An 18,231-nucleotide genomic window follows, 5' to 3' on the forward strand; every position below is an offset into this window, starting at 1 on the left:
AAAAGTAAATATTGCTTATCTAATTTAGACACAACTGCTTGTTGTTGTAAGGCTATAATATTAGGTTTTCTCTTTGTCGCAATTAAAAAAACCCCAATTTTAAATACACTATATACGTTTCTATGTACAAATGTAGAAGGTATCGTTATTTTGTATTGTCTTAAAAAATCGTATACGCCCTTTTATATAATGAACAATCAGTATTATATCATTTTATTTAAAATTCGATGATGTTAATCAAATACACAAAGACATAGATTCCTTTAATATAGCTGAATCTACTATGTGTGATATTGAAGACTGTCGGTCTCACCTTCCAGTTTCTAAAAAATGTTTAAAAATTTTCCAGCAAAATATACGTAGCTTAAGTTGTAATTTTGATGGTCTATTAGCGATTCTTACCAGCAGTGGAGTTTTGTGGGACTATGTTGTCTTGACGGAGTGTTGGCTGTCACTTAATTATAATATACCAATTATGGAAGGGTACCACCATCACGCTAGTACGAACAATCGTACTCAAAACGAAGGCGTCGTGGTGTATTATAGAAATGAATTAGTTACTCTGGTATCGGAACCACTAATAGTGGACGCAAACTGTGTTATTCTTCAACCAGATCGTAATACTATCGTTATTGCTATTTATAGACCTCCAGGGTATAAAAATATAAATAACTTTATTCAATCTCTAAACAGCATTTTGATGAATTATTCTTCCACTCAGAATATAATAATCGTGGGTGACATTAATATTGACATTAGCGAAAATTGCTCGGATATAAACGCCTTCACTTATTTGGAAATGCTAGCATTCCATGGCATTCAACCGGCTCATTCTCTTCCTACTCGCTATAAATCATGCTTAGATCACGTTTTACTTAAAACTAAACTAGCTGCTCATTGTCTTATACTTCCAACATCTCTTACTGATCATAACAGTGTAGTTCTTTATATTTCCATAAATAAAATCTTAAAACCCAGTAAACATGTAACACATATAAACTATGATAAATTAGGTATTGATTTAAATGAAACAGATTTTGAACCTCTTTACACATTTCCGGATATAGATGATGCTGTTGACTTCTTTATAAATAGTCTTCGAACTCTGATAGTTGCGAACTCTACTAAGACCGTAAAGTCTAAGAGAAAGAAAATTCTTAAGCCATGGATGACACAAGGAATCTTAAAATGTCTTAAAAATCGAGATAGCCTATACAAAAAAACTAAAAAAGAACCAAATAACGATATCTTAAAAGTTACTTATAAGAGATACAGAAATTTTTGTTCGTCTTTGATTAAAAAATTAAAAAGAGATTACGAGAAATTACAACTACAAAATGCTAAAAATAATAATAAAAGACTATGGAAAGCCATCAAAGAGATCACAAATACAGCGAAAATTAAAAATAATTCATCCGAACTCCTATTAAGCAATAACTCTAAGCAATCTATAAATGACGTTAATAGCTTCTTTGTTAATATTGGCGAAAAGTTGGCAGAAAAAATAAACCTGAACAAACATATCAGACGGACAGGCTCTTCAGCACATGTTTCCAACCCCCATTCTTTTGTTATGCTACCTACCACTGAAGATGAAGTCAAATCTATAATAAGGAATCTAAAAAGTGATTGCGCTGTTGGTCTCGATCTGATTTCTTCCAATATCCTAAAGAATTTCTGTGAAATTTTATCTCCTCATATAACATATATTTGTAACTTGTCAATATCGACAGGACAATTTCCTAAAGTTTTAAAAAAATCTAGAATCCATCCAATCCACAAGGGCGGAGACAGGGACTGTGTTAATAACTACAGGCCAATTTCTATCCTTCCAGCTTTGTCAAAAATTTTGGAAAGAGTCATGAATAAAAGGCTTGTTGACTTTTTAGAGAAGAATAAGCTTTTGTCTTCAGCTCAATTCGGTTTTAGAGCTAACAAATCGACTTCTGATGCTGTACACGAACTTACAAATTTTATTGTGACTAATATGGATAAAAAGAAGAAAACATTAGCAATATTTCTGGATCTGGCCAAGGCTTTTGACACAGTCTCTGTCCCGATCTTGATAAACAAACTTGAATGCTTAGGTGTTAGGGATATACAATTGAATCTGTTTAAAAGCTATTTGACTGATCGAACGCAATGTGTAATAATTGACGATGTTACCAGTGATGAGGCTCCTATCAACTATGGCGTCCCGCAGGGCAGTATTTTAGGCCCTACTTTGTTTCTCGTCTATATTAATGATTTGTGTCAACTTAAATTTCCATCAGCTAAAATCATTACCTTTGCTGATGACACATCTTTGGTATTCAGCGGTGATACGTGGAATGAAGTATTTTTAAATGCCCAACAAGGACTTGATGAAGTTACTGAGTGGTTACATGTAAATTCCCTAACTTTAAACATCGATAAGACAAAGTATATAACTTTCTCTATGAAAAATACTGATAAAACTGATATGCATAGTTTAATTTCACACTCTTGTAACAAAAATGATCCAAACTGCACATGTCCTAGAATAAATAGTACTGAATCAATAAAATACTTGAGCGTTATTATAGACGATAAATTGAATTTTCAATCACACATTAACTTAATAGCCACTCGCACCCGTAAGCTTATCTCAATTTTCAAAAATTTAAGACATGTTGCTGATGAACAGCTCATTATAACAGAATATAAAGCCCTATGCCAGTCACTGTTGACCTATTGCATAACATCTTGGGGTGGTGCTCCTAAAACTTATTTTATTAAGATAGAAAGAGCACAACGAGCTGTCTTAAAAGTTATAAAATTTCTGCCTTTCTTTCACCCTACAAAGGACGTTTATGTGATGACCAGGGTACTAACTGTACGACAGTTATTTATTCTTCACACAGCTGTACGCCAACATTCTCTTACTACCTTCAGCCTTGAGCGGGCTAACGCGTCACGCAGAAGGGGCAAAATTTGTGAAACAAATAAGTTTAGTACAAAATTTTCACATCGCTTTTTTTGTTACCAGGGCCCTAATATCTACAATAAATTAAACGAAATTCTCTCAATTTTTTCACTAACAACTGACAAATGTAAACGTGTGGTAAAGGAATGGATTCAAAAATTGGATTATGCTGCTACCGAAAACTTGCTTTAAATTGTGATGTTAGTAAATATGAAATTAATATTAATAATATAATAATAAATTATTTATTACAGTAGGTAAAATGATAAAATTGCTTTCAGTGTAAATTATTTTATTTAAAATATAAATAAACAAATGGATGAATTGGAAAATATTTATGACACACAAACATAAACGCGCGCACACACACACACACACTCACAACACACACACACATACACACACACAACACTCACACAACACACAAACACATATGTAGGTATATTATTTTAAATTTTTTTTTGTTTTTAAATTTTAAATAACAATAAACTTATGTCGTTCTCACTACCTAAGCACAAACTCTTGAATTATGTATGTGAAACTTATTTTTGTAAGTGTTTTTTGGTTCCGAGGGCGGGGACCTGGTGATCTGTGATACCGGTTAAAACCCATTTCAGACACCAGCTCCTCCAACTCCAGCTTATTGTTTATAATTTTTTGTATGCATGTAGATTAATTTTGTGACTGGGAATTGTGAGGAGAAATAAATAAAATATTTATTATTATTTATTTATTATTATTTTTAAAAATATTCGGGAAGTTTGTGAAATTATTTATTCCTTTTTCTATGCACTTTTCTTCGTAGCGCTGTTTTTTTTTAATTTAATTTTTTTTGCACGGTCTAAACGGTTTAGTTACTACAGGCGTGAGACAGGATTCAGGAAAGATCTGATTTGGATTTTGTGCTGGATTTGATAAAAACTGAGTGTCGATTAAGCTGATCAGTTGCTGCACGATACAAGGAAGGAAGGAAAAGAAATTTGCTCCCCTATAATTGTCTCTGGTATTCATCCTGTTCCGCTAGTTTCTCTTTCAATTTCTCTCTCGCTTCTTGACGGTCTTTTATTTGTGCTATCATCGATTGACGCACTTCCTGACAAAATAAATATTTTTTAAAGACAAGGATTAAGTTTTTTTTGCACGAATTCCCTGCATAGAAAATAGTCTAGGTGCCCTGTTCTTGAGCATACCTAAAATATCTCTGTGCACATTTTTATCAGTATTGGTTAAGTAGGTAGTTTGCACATGAAAAAAATAACCAAACAAATTTGTATTTGTAATAGTACTACGATAGAAATTAGGAGTAGGAGTAGGAATAGTCATAATATAAACATTGCAGTGTCTAAAATTGTCTTCATAATTATTTTTTCTGACAATCATAGCAATTGGCAGTGAAACCAAAAATAACGAATCAAGTATAAAATGAGGAATAGAATAAAGATCAGGCTGTAATAATTTATTAAAATGAATCAGAGCTTCCTATCCGTAAAAATGATATCTTTATAATTATCCAAATTCATTAAAACATACGAGAATACCTTTCTTCTATACAAAACTATAATATAAAAATGAATCGCAAAATTTGTTGGCAAAAGCATAACTCGAGAACTGCTGAACCGATTTCGTTAATTATTTTTTTATAATAACCCTTGAGTTACGAACCACCCGTTCTTATGGAGAGAAAACGTAAAGATGTACCACGGGCGAAGCCGGGGCGGACCGCTAGTAGAGTATAAACATTTACAAACTAACTCGATTAGTTTTCTGCGCCCACGCCAAATATTCACATCTCTTGTTATCTATACATTCTTGTCTTTTCCTTGCTTCTTCCGCGAGCGGCTCTTCCGCTAGTTTATATATATGTCTTCGTATTGTTTCTTCTTGGTCTCAACTTGGTCATAAAATCTGCTTCTGGCTCCCGGACCATATGTGTCTTGTTATTTAGATTTCTATGGACACGGCCCATCATACGAGCAATCACTAAGACGAACTGTCATAGGGATCATCATTCGCCGCGCCGGGTATAGATCTTAAAAATTTCAATGGACTATGAAATATAAATATATGTTTTCCTAAAAGTTTCATTCAATTGCACGCCTCATAAGCGAAGCGTTGTTGATTTTTTGTTTTTTGTTTAAAAAAAAAATTCTTTAACTAAAAGTTGGCTAACTTTAGAATCATATAATTAGGATATATTTATTAATCCTTCATGTTTGTTTACATATGTCTTGCAGTATTCACGGGTATATTCATTTCACCTCAACCGTATATTCAAACCCCTCCCTATTTCCAGTTCTGCCAACAGATATATTTCCCCTTAATTATGAATTTCCCCTTAACTATGACAATTCCGACAACATACATTCCGACACAGATCTATGAAAAAGGACACTGGGAGCGCTGGCATGCAAAGGTGGATATATTTACTATTCAGATCCTATAGTTTATGTAAATGAAAGACACCGCACTCTCGTGTGTAAAAGCGGAAGCCGCGTCGTAATTTTTTTTAAACTGTAGTACCTATCCTATCTACTTCTGAGATAACTATATGTGATCATATTTTTTTTTACAGTCTGTGCCCGTCCGCTTTTGCATGAAAAAAAGCCAAGATCTAAAAATCGGGGGTACTATAGTTTGAGCTAATAAATAATATTAATTAAAAATAGAGTTTATTATAAAAATTGGTCAATAACAATGGATATACTTTATTTAAGTGTATATTTTGACATAAATTGATATTTGAGTGAAAAAAAATTTTTGGGAAAAAAATAAATTTTACAACCTCAAAATACCGTTCTGATTACGGTATAGAGACTCGAAGAGCTGGCGCACACGTGCTACGCACATGACGTGTTGAACGGTACTTGGCGCCAGGCTCTATCGAGCCTGTTAATTTTCAATTTAAATTACCATCTAATTTAACAGTAGTGACACCTTGAAAGATCTTGAGACAGTACAAGAGCATTGGCACATGAGAACAAGTGTATCTACATACTTATATTATATGTATACACCTTTATAAATAATCAATTTTATTGTAAAGGATGAGATTATGAGGTGTGCACTTTTGGATTTTCCAAACTTTTTTCTACTACTACTGTTTATTATACTTCAATGTCTATATCATTCATTTAGAGATAAGGGGAAGGAAAAATGTTAATTGAAATAAAAACCAAACATAAGATTTTTCACATTTTATTATTTAAAGTATGGATGTAGCAAATAGCTATTGTTGTAACAACATTCTAAGACAGCTTATATCAAAGAGTCTTAACATATTTTCCTTATGTACTAACTCCTTACTGTACACGTTTACTTTACAAACATTTTATGTATTGCAAGCATTTAAAACAGGTCAAAATAACGCTACAGCTACGATATTAGAATATGAGGAACTTATTAATAAAAGCACGGTGGGTGAGACCTATTATTATAAATGTATTATTGGAGTCAACATTTGGTTACGTAAGAAACCGATCGAAAAAGTCAAGTCATACATATAGATATATAATATGTAAACAAAAATAGATATATTTTATTTGAATTAGTCAAATTGCACGCCTCATAAGCAAAGCGTTGAGGTGGGTACTACTGTCACTTCGCGCAAAACATCTGATTTTTCAAACTTAAAATGTCTTTATGTATCATACATTGCACTTGTAAGATAATACATACACACACATATTAAGAAAAAACACTATTTTTAACATTCATGATATTTTTGATGTCATTTTTGTTATTTAAACTAGTTAAAAAACAGTTTAAAAAAGTTCTATAATGGACGTCCGTGTGTCTGTATGTGCTCCGCACACGATACATTTTCTTGTTAACACGATAGCGACCGAAATACTTTACTAATCGAGTCTTTTTTTTTCTCTTACGCTTGAGTATGCTCAGGAAACCCTTTCATTTTTCAGGGTCTGATTCGATGTGGTTTAATTGTTATTAAATAAACTAAAAAAAAATATCGACTGTTCTCCATAACTTTAGTATATCTATATAATATTCTTTATTTTTTTTATATATTTATAGTGTACTCGAAATTCACCATTATAAACTCGATTCTTTATACTATAAGCCAAGGTTTAAAAAAATAGTCAGTCCCTTAAACCTGCGCAGTTTCACATCTAGGTGGGGCCACAAGAAAAATAGCTCAATTATTACGGTACCGCTTTCTTTACTTTTCCAACTGTTTTATTTTATTTCTTTTTTATATATTTTATAGTGTACTCTTTATAAATAATCAATTTTATTGTAAAGGATGAGATTATGAGGCGTGCACTTTTGGATTTTCCAATTTTCAAGTACTACTGTAAGTGTAATACTCGCATATGCAATAAACTATAGTAAATGTACCATTATAAAAGTATGTTATAACTACAAAAAGAAAAATGCAAAAATAGAAATATCAAATTCAGTTTTCTTAAAGACTAAATATGAAAATAAATGTAACACTTAAAACTAAAATAGAAAATTCAAATATAAATCACAAAAATCACTAACTGTCTGTCGCTTTCATTTATTGCGTTAACGAAAATAATTTTACAACAGTACTATATCGCTCGTACCTACTCATCGAAGTCGGGTCGAATCGAGATATTTTTTATGTCATAAAAAATAATAAGAATCGGAAATAATATTTATTTGCGTTAGTTCAATGTTTAATATGTCACTCAATCTTTATTCTTTATCATAGAAATCGACAAACGCTTAGGACACACCCGTATTAATTCCAGCAACATATATTTATTTGGCCATATAGGTTTCGACATTCGATCAAATTTATTTTTTTAAAGAATAATACAGGGCCAGATATGCGCAAAACTGATACCTGCTACACGCAAAAAGTTTATCAAAAAATAACGTACAAACGTACTCGTATACAACTATACGCACACTGCACAGGACTAGTCATTTCTTCTACACCCCCCGCACTGCCCCGTGCCGCCGCTGAGCGGGCTCGCGGCCACCGAGCGGTACTCCGCCGCGTCCGGGCTGAGCGTGGAGCTGCGCGGCCGCACGCCGCCCGCCGTCGTGCCGGTGCCGGCGCCGGCCATGGCGCGGCCGATCGCGCCCAGCATGTAGCGCTGCGCCGCCGCCGGGTCCACGCGGCTCAGCGAAGATCTCGCACTCCGACGCCGGGATACTCACCGCCCCGCTCGGCGTGGGCGGCACCTGCGGCTCGTGCGGCATGTGCGGCGGGTAGGGCGCGCGCTGGCCCGGGAACGGCGCCGGGTAGGGGTAGGGGAAGGGCGCGGGGAACGCGGGGAACGCGGGGTACATGGGCGGGAACGGGCCCACGAACACCGGCGGCAACGGCATCGAAGGCGCGGGCGGGAACGACGTCCGCTGTGGCCTGTGCGCCCGTGTTCGCATGTTATGCCGGTTCGTGTTCGCTTCGCTCTTGTTGACTTGTGGGGGAATGCAGTTGAGGTGGTTGGCGGAGCGCGGCAGGCGCGGGGTCGGCGCCGCCGGCATGGAGGGCAGCAGCGGGGCGGACTGCACGTGCGGGGGGGACGCGGGCGGGGAGGGGGAGGGGGCGGCGAGGGGTTGGGGCACGGGGAGGTGCGGGGTGAGGTGGAGGGGGAGGGGGAGGGCAGCGCGGCGGGCACGTGGCGCCGGTACTCCTCCACGAAGTCCAGCATGACGCCGTCGCGGATTTACGCGTGGATCTAGTTCGGCGTGAGCCCGTTCTCCAGCGCGTGGAACGTCGGGTACAGGTAGCTCTCCGACTTCTGTAAACCGATCCGACTCGTTAATTTTATATATACTTTAGAAAATACTCAATTTAATATTAGATATTCATGGCGAGGATCGTTCATATGTCGGAGGTTATATACCCGAGTTCAAAAGACGCTACATACTTTTTATGTAATCATGTCGCAATAGCTAAATTGTAAATGAATTTCTTATGAAAAACTTAAATAAGTTATAAAAAAATCGGTTTATGTACATTCCATTTCATGACATGTGACATATAAATATAGAGCGTCTATTTACAAACAATAATATATTTCGCAAATTCATAGGATACCCAAAAGATGTATATAACCTCAAGCAAAACGAACAGTATTGATACTTGAAACCGAAACTCATTCATTCATCAATAATTATTCTGACCCTTGATCGTCATTACTAACGCTAATAATTTTATTGTAAACAAAGCGTACAATATTGATATGATCCATTCCATATGTTTATATTGTTAAACATAGTATACAATGATTTTTGTGATTATATCAAAGATATTTAATGGTCTCACCCACTAAAACGCGTAATTTAAATAAAGGTGTATATTTTAAAAAAGTAATAATTGAGTATTTCGCATTGATTCAACTAGTCAGATATCGCAGCATAATCTTGGAAATGTTTAAAGTATATTTCAGACTAGAGGTCCGCCCCGGCTTCGCCCGTGGTACATATTTCGCAATAAAAGGTAGCCTATGTCCTTTCTCGGGTATCAAAATATCTCCATACCAAATTTCATGCAAATTGGTTCAGTAGTTTAGGCGTGATTGAGTAACAGACAGACAGACAGACAGACAGAGTTACTTTCGCATTTATAATATTAGTATGGATGAACAACAACAGAAACAACAACAGCTCTCTGAAATTTACCTATTTCAAAAATAGAAAATATGTGACCATAATGGCGGAATTCTGATCTGCGTCTTTTAACGTACTGTGGTCAAGCGATCAGGCGTCACGATACGGCGAAAGACGCAGGTTCGAAATACAAATCCCGTCTTTGCTTTTTATTTTTTATAATATTTATACATTTTTAAGCTATAAAAAAAACTACAACCTATTTATAACACGTGCTCTAAGACCGGTTCACGTATTAACAAAGTCTTAAGATAAATAAAATGCTACTAATTGCTTGATCAAAATATAAAAACTTATTAGTATACCAAATGTGACATGAATATTAAATAAATGAAATAGTTATCTTTTCAAATAAATGTTTTTACACATACATAAAATAACACATCTTCCATCCCACCATTTACCCACTTTACAAATTTAATAATATTTTACCATAGAGATAATAATGTACTACGTACTAGAGTGGCTATTCCAAACAAAAACATTCAGCGCACGGCCGATGTGGTGGGGTACGTGTGGAACGAGCGGGCCGTGGCTTCAAGTTCAAAGATTAAGCAATGCGCGCAGATGCGACACATTGTGCAATCTGTTTACTCGGTACTATCTGGTGGTACTGATACTAGGGAATTAATAAAAAGAGGATTTTATATTAAACTATGTATTTTAATAATATCAATTTAGTAAGCAATGACAAAAAGAAAAATGATGGTCAGAACGCTGATACCGGATACCTTAAGATATTATAACGTTTTATATTAGAGTATCTTAACATAAAATATTATAGTAACTATCTTCACCGTGTGTGACGCGCTTTAGTCCATTTGACATGGATATTGGGTAAGATACCTATTGGAATAATTTTATTATTATGTATGTACTTATTAAATCCGTAAATAAAAAAAATTTAGTCGCGAATATAGAAATTGGGTCGCATTTTTTTAATCCGCGAATAGTGAAAACGCGAATAAAGGAAGCGCGATTAAGGAACTTTTACTGTATTAGTTTCTGTGAATGTTGTGTTTATTTGTAATTGTTGTGCATAATAATTTATAAATCCTATTGGAACAACAGCTGTTGATGAACCTTTTTTTAATAAATAACAATAGGTAAATAAATAAATATTACTTAATATAACTTACCGTTTTACTTTGCGTAGTCGGGTAAAACTATAAATATTTAGGTACTACACCACGGTAATCTTTCCTAGTAGGTATATATTGTATATTCATAGTTAAAAAATCCAGTTACATTTTTTTAACAGACTCATCGATAGTGTCACGTCTGTACGGGGTTGTAGGTCCCGTACGGAGTAAATAAAAGAATTAAGTACAATAATTGCCTTTATTGCCTTAACTCTATAATATGGTTAATGGTTATGGTCGTGAGAACGCGCGATAGCGGTGGCGATCGAACGCGAACTAATGAAATGTATTAAAATGCCGCGTGTCCGCGTTAAATGCTGACAGCGCGCAATGAAGCTAATGTACGAAGACTGTACATGCTCCCACAACGAGAAAATGGTTGAAAAGGGATGGGCATGAATGATGATGAGACAAGGTGATTCAATTTCGCATTAACTAATCCTTAGTGTCCTTATGGTTTAACACTCTTCCGTAAAGCGATGCTTACGGAATAAGGGTGAGGTGGATTCACTAACACTAACGCATGGTTTTTCACTAACACTAACGCATGGTTTTTCACTAACACTAACACATGGTTTTACACTAACACTAACACTTTGGTCATTTACACTAACGCTTTTACACTAAACCTTAAAACCGGATTATTGAGACCGCTGCCAAAGCGTGGTGCCGCCGCCGCTGACCCCAGGGTCGCGGCTAGCGGCACAGTAGATGCGGCGCGAGGGCGCGTGCAGCGCCGCCGCACGCCGTATAACACTGCTGCAACTGCTGCTGCTCCCACCAGCAAGTAGATCACGACATAGTGATGCAAGTCGTGGTACGAAATGCCATTTAATAACGCGTTTTCCGATTTCATTTGCTTAATTTGAGAGCCTTTGCCTTCCCATTCCTTATCCTTACCACTTATCACAAGTTCCAGTTTAGAAGATGGTTTTGGTTAAAAATATGGTTGACGGGTGGTATCTCTAGCTTTAGGACATCTGCATGTATAGTCACAGTATTCGATTGTTGTTTTTGTACAATAAGCATTCAATATTATTAAATTGTACCCATGAATCTTGACAAGGTAGAGGTTTGGTTTTACAAATCTGTGTGTATTGAGATCTTGTAGGTACATAAATATTCATCAACCTTCATGTGATAAATATGATTTCCGTAAAAAACAAATCTATTGTTTAACGTTAAAATAGAAACATTCTTTAATATCAAACTTATTCAAAATTAAATATAAATCTTTCTGTAAGTTGATCGCCACGTAATCTGATACCGAGAGTAGGGTGACCATGTTATTAGTAAGTCTCTTTATTATTTTTCTATAACTCGTAAGTGTCTCTATTTAGTATTTACGATAGGTATTTTTATCTCGATAATAACTAATGAGATAATCTGCGGCAATTTTTGCCCGTTCTTTTAATAAGTGATATAATTTCAGTAGTTCTAACAGACTAATTGAACGGATAGAGTAAAATCCTTTGATAATTTTCCCAATATTAACTTCTTCTTGCATTAGCTGGTGTGGTTTGTTTAGTCCGTAGTATTGATGACTCATCGAATTATTTATATATTACTTTATATGTTAATGTTTTATTGTTAATTGTTTATATTATGTTACTTGACTGGCTTGTATGAATTTGATTGTGTTTTGTATTTTCACCGACTGGTAATAAAGATAGTTTTACTATCGGTCTTTTAATGATTCCGTTTTTGGTTTTGACGGATACTACTCTCACGAATCTATCTTTTCCTGGGTGTAGTTCTACAATTCTACCCAAGGCCCACCTTCCAGGTGGTAGGTTAGCATCATGTATTAAGACTATATCGCCTATTTGCATATTTGGTTGGGGTCGCTGCCACTTAGAGCGAACGTTAAGCTGGGTTAGGTACTCAGCTCGCCATCTCTTCCAGATATCTTGGTATATCTTCTGCATGAGTTGCCACCTAGTACGCAAGTCCTTTTCCGTTTCAACTATGGTCGCTGTCGGTCCCCCAGATAGAAAATGTGAAGGTGTCAGGACGTCAAGGTCTTCCGGATCTTCATTCAATGAACACAGAGGCCTAGAATTGAGACAGGCTTCTAATTGCGCAAGTAACGTTGAATATTCTTCGTATGTTAACCTCTGTTCCCCTATGACTCGCTTTAGGTGGTATTTTAAAGACTTGACGGCTGCTTCCCAGAGGCCACCTGCACTCGGCCACGAAGGAGCGTTGAAATGCCATTCAATCTGCATTTCTGTTATTTCGGTATAGAACTGTTCGTCAATTATTGATTTTAGATGTAATATCTCTTCTTGTAATAATCGATTTGCTTTTATGAAGTTGGTTCCGTTGTCACTATACATATGACTGGGCGTTCCCCGCCTGGCTGCGAATCTACGAAGAGCAGAAATAAATGCCGAAGCGGTCAGGTCCGACACAAGTTCTAGATGTATGGCCTTGGTTGCCATACACACAAAAACTGCGATGTATCCCTTGGTACACCTTACTCCTCTTCCCTTTTGAGATTTTATATCCACAAGCCGGTAAAATCAACCCCCGTATGGTAGAAGGGTCGAGTTATATTGGTTCCTGCTGCAGGTAAGTCCCCCATCAACTGGTCATGTTTATAGGGGCTGTGTTTTCTACAAATAACACATTTTCTTAACCTCTTCTTAACGGCATTATTCCCACCGATAATCCAATATTGTTGTCGCAACCATGTCAAAGTTAAACGAGCACCTCCATGAAATGTCATCTTATGCGCATGGTCAATCAGCATGTCTGTTAATTGATAACTATGTGGTATAATCGCAGGATGTTTCATGTTAGGTTGAATACTCGCTTTTGAAATTCGTCCCCCAACTCTCAAAACTCCTTGTTCATCAATGAATGGATTTAACTTTAGTAATGGGCTTTTAGAATGGGGCTGGTTATGTTTTTTAATATAATGTATGTCATCTGTAAACGATATTGACTGTGCGTGTTTAATTAATAAAATTTTCGATTTTCTTAATTCTTGAATCGTTAAATAATTAGGTTTATTACGTAATCGTGTCGTCATACGTAGTACCCACGCCAGCACTCGTGACGCTCGCGTAAAATCGCTATGTCTGCGAAATATCGAGTCAATGACTTGGTTCTCATATTTCATGGTAGATGTATTTATTAAAACAGTATTTTTAATTTCTTCATTCGTATTATAAATAATATTTTGTGTTGTTTCTTCATTGAAAGTTAAAAGCCAGGTTGGTCCATGCCACCAAATAGTATGAGTAGCTAGTTGATCAGCTGTGATTCCTCGAGTAGCGCAGTCAGCAGGGTTCTCCTTAGACTTTACATATCGCCAGTTAGTTGATGGAATCACATCTACTACTTTCTTAACTCTGTTAGCAACAAAAGGCTTCCAACGACTCGGTTCGCCGTTAAGCCAACCGAGAACAGCTGTTGAGTCAGACCAGCAATAAATCTTGATGTTAAAGTTTGACAAACATTGTAACGCAGTTTTCATCAATTTTGATAGTAAAACAGCTGCACACAGCTCTAGTCTTGGTAGCGAAATGGCCTTCCTTGCAGGTACTAGACGTGATTTTGCCGTTATGATGACTACTGATGGTTTAGTATGTGGACTACCCTTTACTCTGCAGTAAATGACACAAGCGTAGGCCTTCTCGGACGCGTCACAGAAACCGTGGAGCTCTATAGTGTCATTTTTATTGCTATGCAACCATCGCGGAATTTTAATACGGTTAATATTATTTAAATCAATTTCCAAGGTCTTCCATCTTGAGATGATGGCATCTGGTAAGACATCATCCCATTTTATATCAAGTAGCCAGACTTCTTGAAATAATAGTTTAAGGTTGGTTGTAGCGGGTGACAGCCACCCAAGAGGGTCAAATATCTTAGATATACTCGAAAGCAACGTTCTTTTTGTCAGTTTAGTAGGTGACTCAGTTTTCAAATGAAACGAAAATTGATCTTCTCTGGAATGCCATTGCAGTCCTAGCGCTTTCGTAGACTCTTGGTGTTTAAAAATGTATGTCTGATCATCCCCCGATAAATAACTCTCTTCCATCTCCAATCTATTTGATGACCACTTCCTCAAGTTAAATCCTCCGCAACGTAGAAGTGCTATAAGGTCAGCCTTCAACTTCATGGCAGATTGAAGGTCGTGGTGGCCATGAAGTAGATCATCCATATAAAAGCTGGTATTCACCACCTCTGCTGCTTCTGGGAATCGGGAAGCTTCATCTTTAGCAAGCTGCTTCAAGGTCATCATTGCTAAAAATGGTGCGGCCTTGGTGCCGTAAGTGACGGTGGCTAATTGGTATTCCTTCAATGGTTTATTGGGATGATCACGCCATATAATTTTCTGTAAGGCTTGATCTTTTTTATTAACGAGTATTTGCCTAAACATTTTTTCAATGTCAGCAGTAAAGGCTATTTTGTATTGCCTCCAACTTATGATCAATGTTAATAAATCCTTTTGTAAATTCGGTCCACTGTACATAATATCATTTAATGAATATCCAGTCGATGTTTTTGCTGACGCATTAAAAACTACGCGCGTGGCAGTGGTCGTTGACTCCGCACGTATGACACAATGGTGAGGTAAATATGATTCCGGTGTCTGGTTACCGGTGCATTCAAACATATGTTTCAAATATATGTATTCATGAATGAATTGTTTATAACTTTCACAAATCAATTTATTTTTGGTAAATCTATTCTCTAATTGACGAAATTGAGCTATAGCCTTGGTTTTAGAATCACCCAATTTGTCTTTCATATCTGGTTTTAGTGGTAATCTAACAACATAACGCCCATCTGACTGGCGCTTCGTATGCAACTGGTAATGTTGCATACAGTATTGATCTTGCCTGGACATATCAGATGAATTTTCTGAGATATCCTCTATCTCCCAAAACCTTTGAATGTTACTTATATTGACCGTAACAATATTACAATGACTCTGTGTTGCAACAGAACCGCTTAATATCCAACCCAACTCGGTATTCTGGGCAATCGGTTGAGATATGCTGTTACGAATAAAACCGGGACGTAATATTAACTCGTATACTTCTACACCCAATATCAAATCAATGGGTTTACTTATATTGAACTCCGGGTCCGCCAGAGATAATTTTTCTATATGCGGCCAGGTTGGTTTTCTAAATGACTGACTTGGTAAATTGTCGACAACATGCTTCATAACATATGCTTCCGAATCAATTGTAAAGTCACTGTAAAGAGACGATATTGTAATTTTAACAACTCCTTTACTGTTGTTAGCCTTTGAACCCACCCCCACCACCATGCAGTTGCGTTTTACACGGGGTAGTCCTAACAATTGAGCTGCATTTTCTGTGATTAATGATGACTCAGCACAGGGATCAATAAGTGCACGCATAATATAATTACAGCCATCTTCCGATTTAATGTTGACCTTAGCGGTGGCTAACAACTTCGGTAGAGTTTCTTGAGGCGCCTTTGATATACATAATATGTTTGATTTCGGCGTCTCCTTTTGTTTAGTAGCGCAAGAAGTAGACGGAGCGTATGTCACGTAGGCATTGTGTAGCAGTGTGTTGTGGCTATCGTTACAAAAGCGACATGTTTTTTCGGAAGTACAGTTTTTTCCGAAATGATTTATTAAACAGTTTTTACATAAATCATTATTGTCAATTATTTTTCGCCTTTCCTCGGGCATTGATTCTAAGAACAATTTACATTGAAACAATGCATGCTGGTTATTGCAGATTATGCATTTCCGTTGTTGCGAATTCCTTATTGTTGACGATTGGTTTACAATAATAGGTTTTAATTGCGAAGTTTTCTGTATAAAATTGTTATTTGGTAATTTAAATGAATTTCTATTTTTATTATAGTTGTCTTGATATTGCAATTGTTTTGGTTTGATTAAATCTTGTTTTCTTCGCGAAGACTCTAATGATATAAATTTTGTTTCAAGGAAATCTAGAAATTCGGTAATTGTTGCTAAATCTCTGGGGTTCTTTAGCGACTCAATATAATCATGGTGGGTTTCTGTATCCAATTTCTGCGATAGTATATACACTATAAGAGGATCCCAGGACGTTATGTCAACCCCCATGGCTTTAATGGCATTGAGACACTCGTTGGTAGTGTCATGTATTTTCTTTATTTGCCCAGCTGATTGTTGTTGCATACTAGGCAACGATAAAATAATTTGAATATGAGAGTTAAATATAATTCGCATATTATTATAACGATGGTTTAGAATATCCCAACAAATTTGATAGTTATCGGAACTTATGGTCAAGTGCTGTACTAATTTCGACGCTTCTCCTCTCAATTTATTTTTTAAGTGTTGCATTTTCTGAGCATTCGGTAATGAATTATTGCTATGTATGGTTTCATTGAACAAATCCTTAAAAGATATCCATTGTTGGAAATTTCCGTTGAACGTTGGTATGTCCAACTGCGGCGTTGATTTCTCTCTAAATGAGACCGAGTTCATTTTATTGTTTACTGCCTTTTTTATGTTATTATATTTTATCTCATATTGAATATAAGCTTGTTCATATTCTTCATTCTCTACGAGGCTCTCACAGTCGATTTCCCAATGTAAAGAATCGATGACTGACCATCTCAAATTAATATTTTTTAATAAATCTTCCAATTCCCATCGTTCAGAAAGATTCTCAAGGTTAGCAGAATTTATAGTATGCAAGAATGCCCTAAAGTTGCTTTTCTGCTTACGAAGCATTTCGTCAACCCTACTGTTATTCCCTTGAGTGGTTAGTGGCCTTGAATGTGAAGCACCCAATTCGGGAGGCAAAGGAGCTGGCCCCTGACGATCGGAAAATTGCGATAATGGTGTCGCTGGTCTTAGTAATGGTTTATTTTGATCATATTTACTAATGAGAACTTTGGTGTCATTATAAAATTTTAAAGTTGACTGGTAGTAGTTCTCTTTAAAATATTTGTGGTTAGGATCATCAAATTCAACAGTTAATCTCGTATGGTTAATTTGGAATTCCTTCCAATAGGCATCTAACGTACTTAGGCGTTTCTCAATGTAGGCGGGCGTTTTACGTTCTGGCCCATCCTTCTTAAAATTATTGCGGAGGCTTTCCATCGCAGAAATAATTTGCTCTTGCGTGGCTAAAATTGTCTCCATGGTTGTTGTGGTATATATGGTGTGATAAGTAAAAAAATAAAATGTAAAGAAAATAATGGAAAGGGCTCACTCAGAGACTGGCACTTGGTAGCTGGTTTGTCCCGTAGATGGCACCTTTATCCTGGTTGGTTATTGGTTTATCTAACACTGGTTAATATATGTCGTAAACTGAACTAACTTTCACGTTTTAACTTTCTCACACGCGCAAGTCCCGCTTACGACTTAAGCTCGAAGGACCACGATGTACGGGGTTGTAGGTCCCGTACGGAGTAAATAAAAGAATTAAGTACAATAATTGCCTTTATTGCCTTAACTCTATAATATGGTTAATGGTTATGGTCGTGAGAACGCGCGATAGCGGTGGCGATCGAACGCGAACTAATGAAATGTATTAAAATGCC

The 18,231-nt window shown here is 36.4% G+C and overlaps 1 protein-coding gene across 2 annotated transcripts in view; it reads right to left on the reverse strand.

The window, feature by feature from the left end:
• Positions 1-8,515: 8,515 nt before the first annotated feature.
• The window catches only part of LOC123704994 (tudor domain-containing protein 5-like), a 31,553-nt gene continuing 21,837 nt past the window's right edge, over positions 8,516-18,231 (reverse strand). For both annotated transcript variants that reach the window (XM_045653528.1, XM_045653529.1), the window contains one exon: positions 8,516-8,679. In XM_045653528.1, the coding sequence (XP_045509484.1) occupies positions 8,617-8,679 (63 nt within the window). In that variant the 3' untranslated portion in view covers positions 8,516-8,616. The remainder of the gene's footprint in view (positions 8,680-18,231) is intronic.

This window comes from Colias croceus, chromosome Z, assembly GCF_905220415.1.
Source record: "Colias croceus chromosome Z, ilColCroc2.1".
Lineage (NCBI taxonomy): Eukaryota > Metazoa > Arthropoda > Insecta > Lepidoptera > Pieridae > Colias > Colias croceus.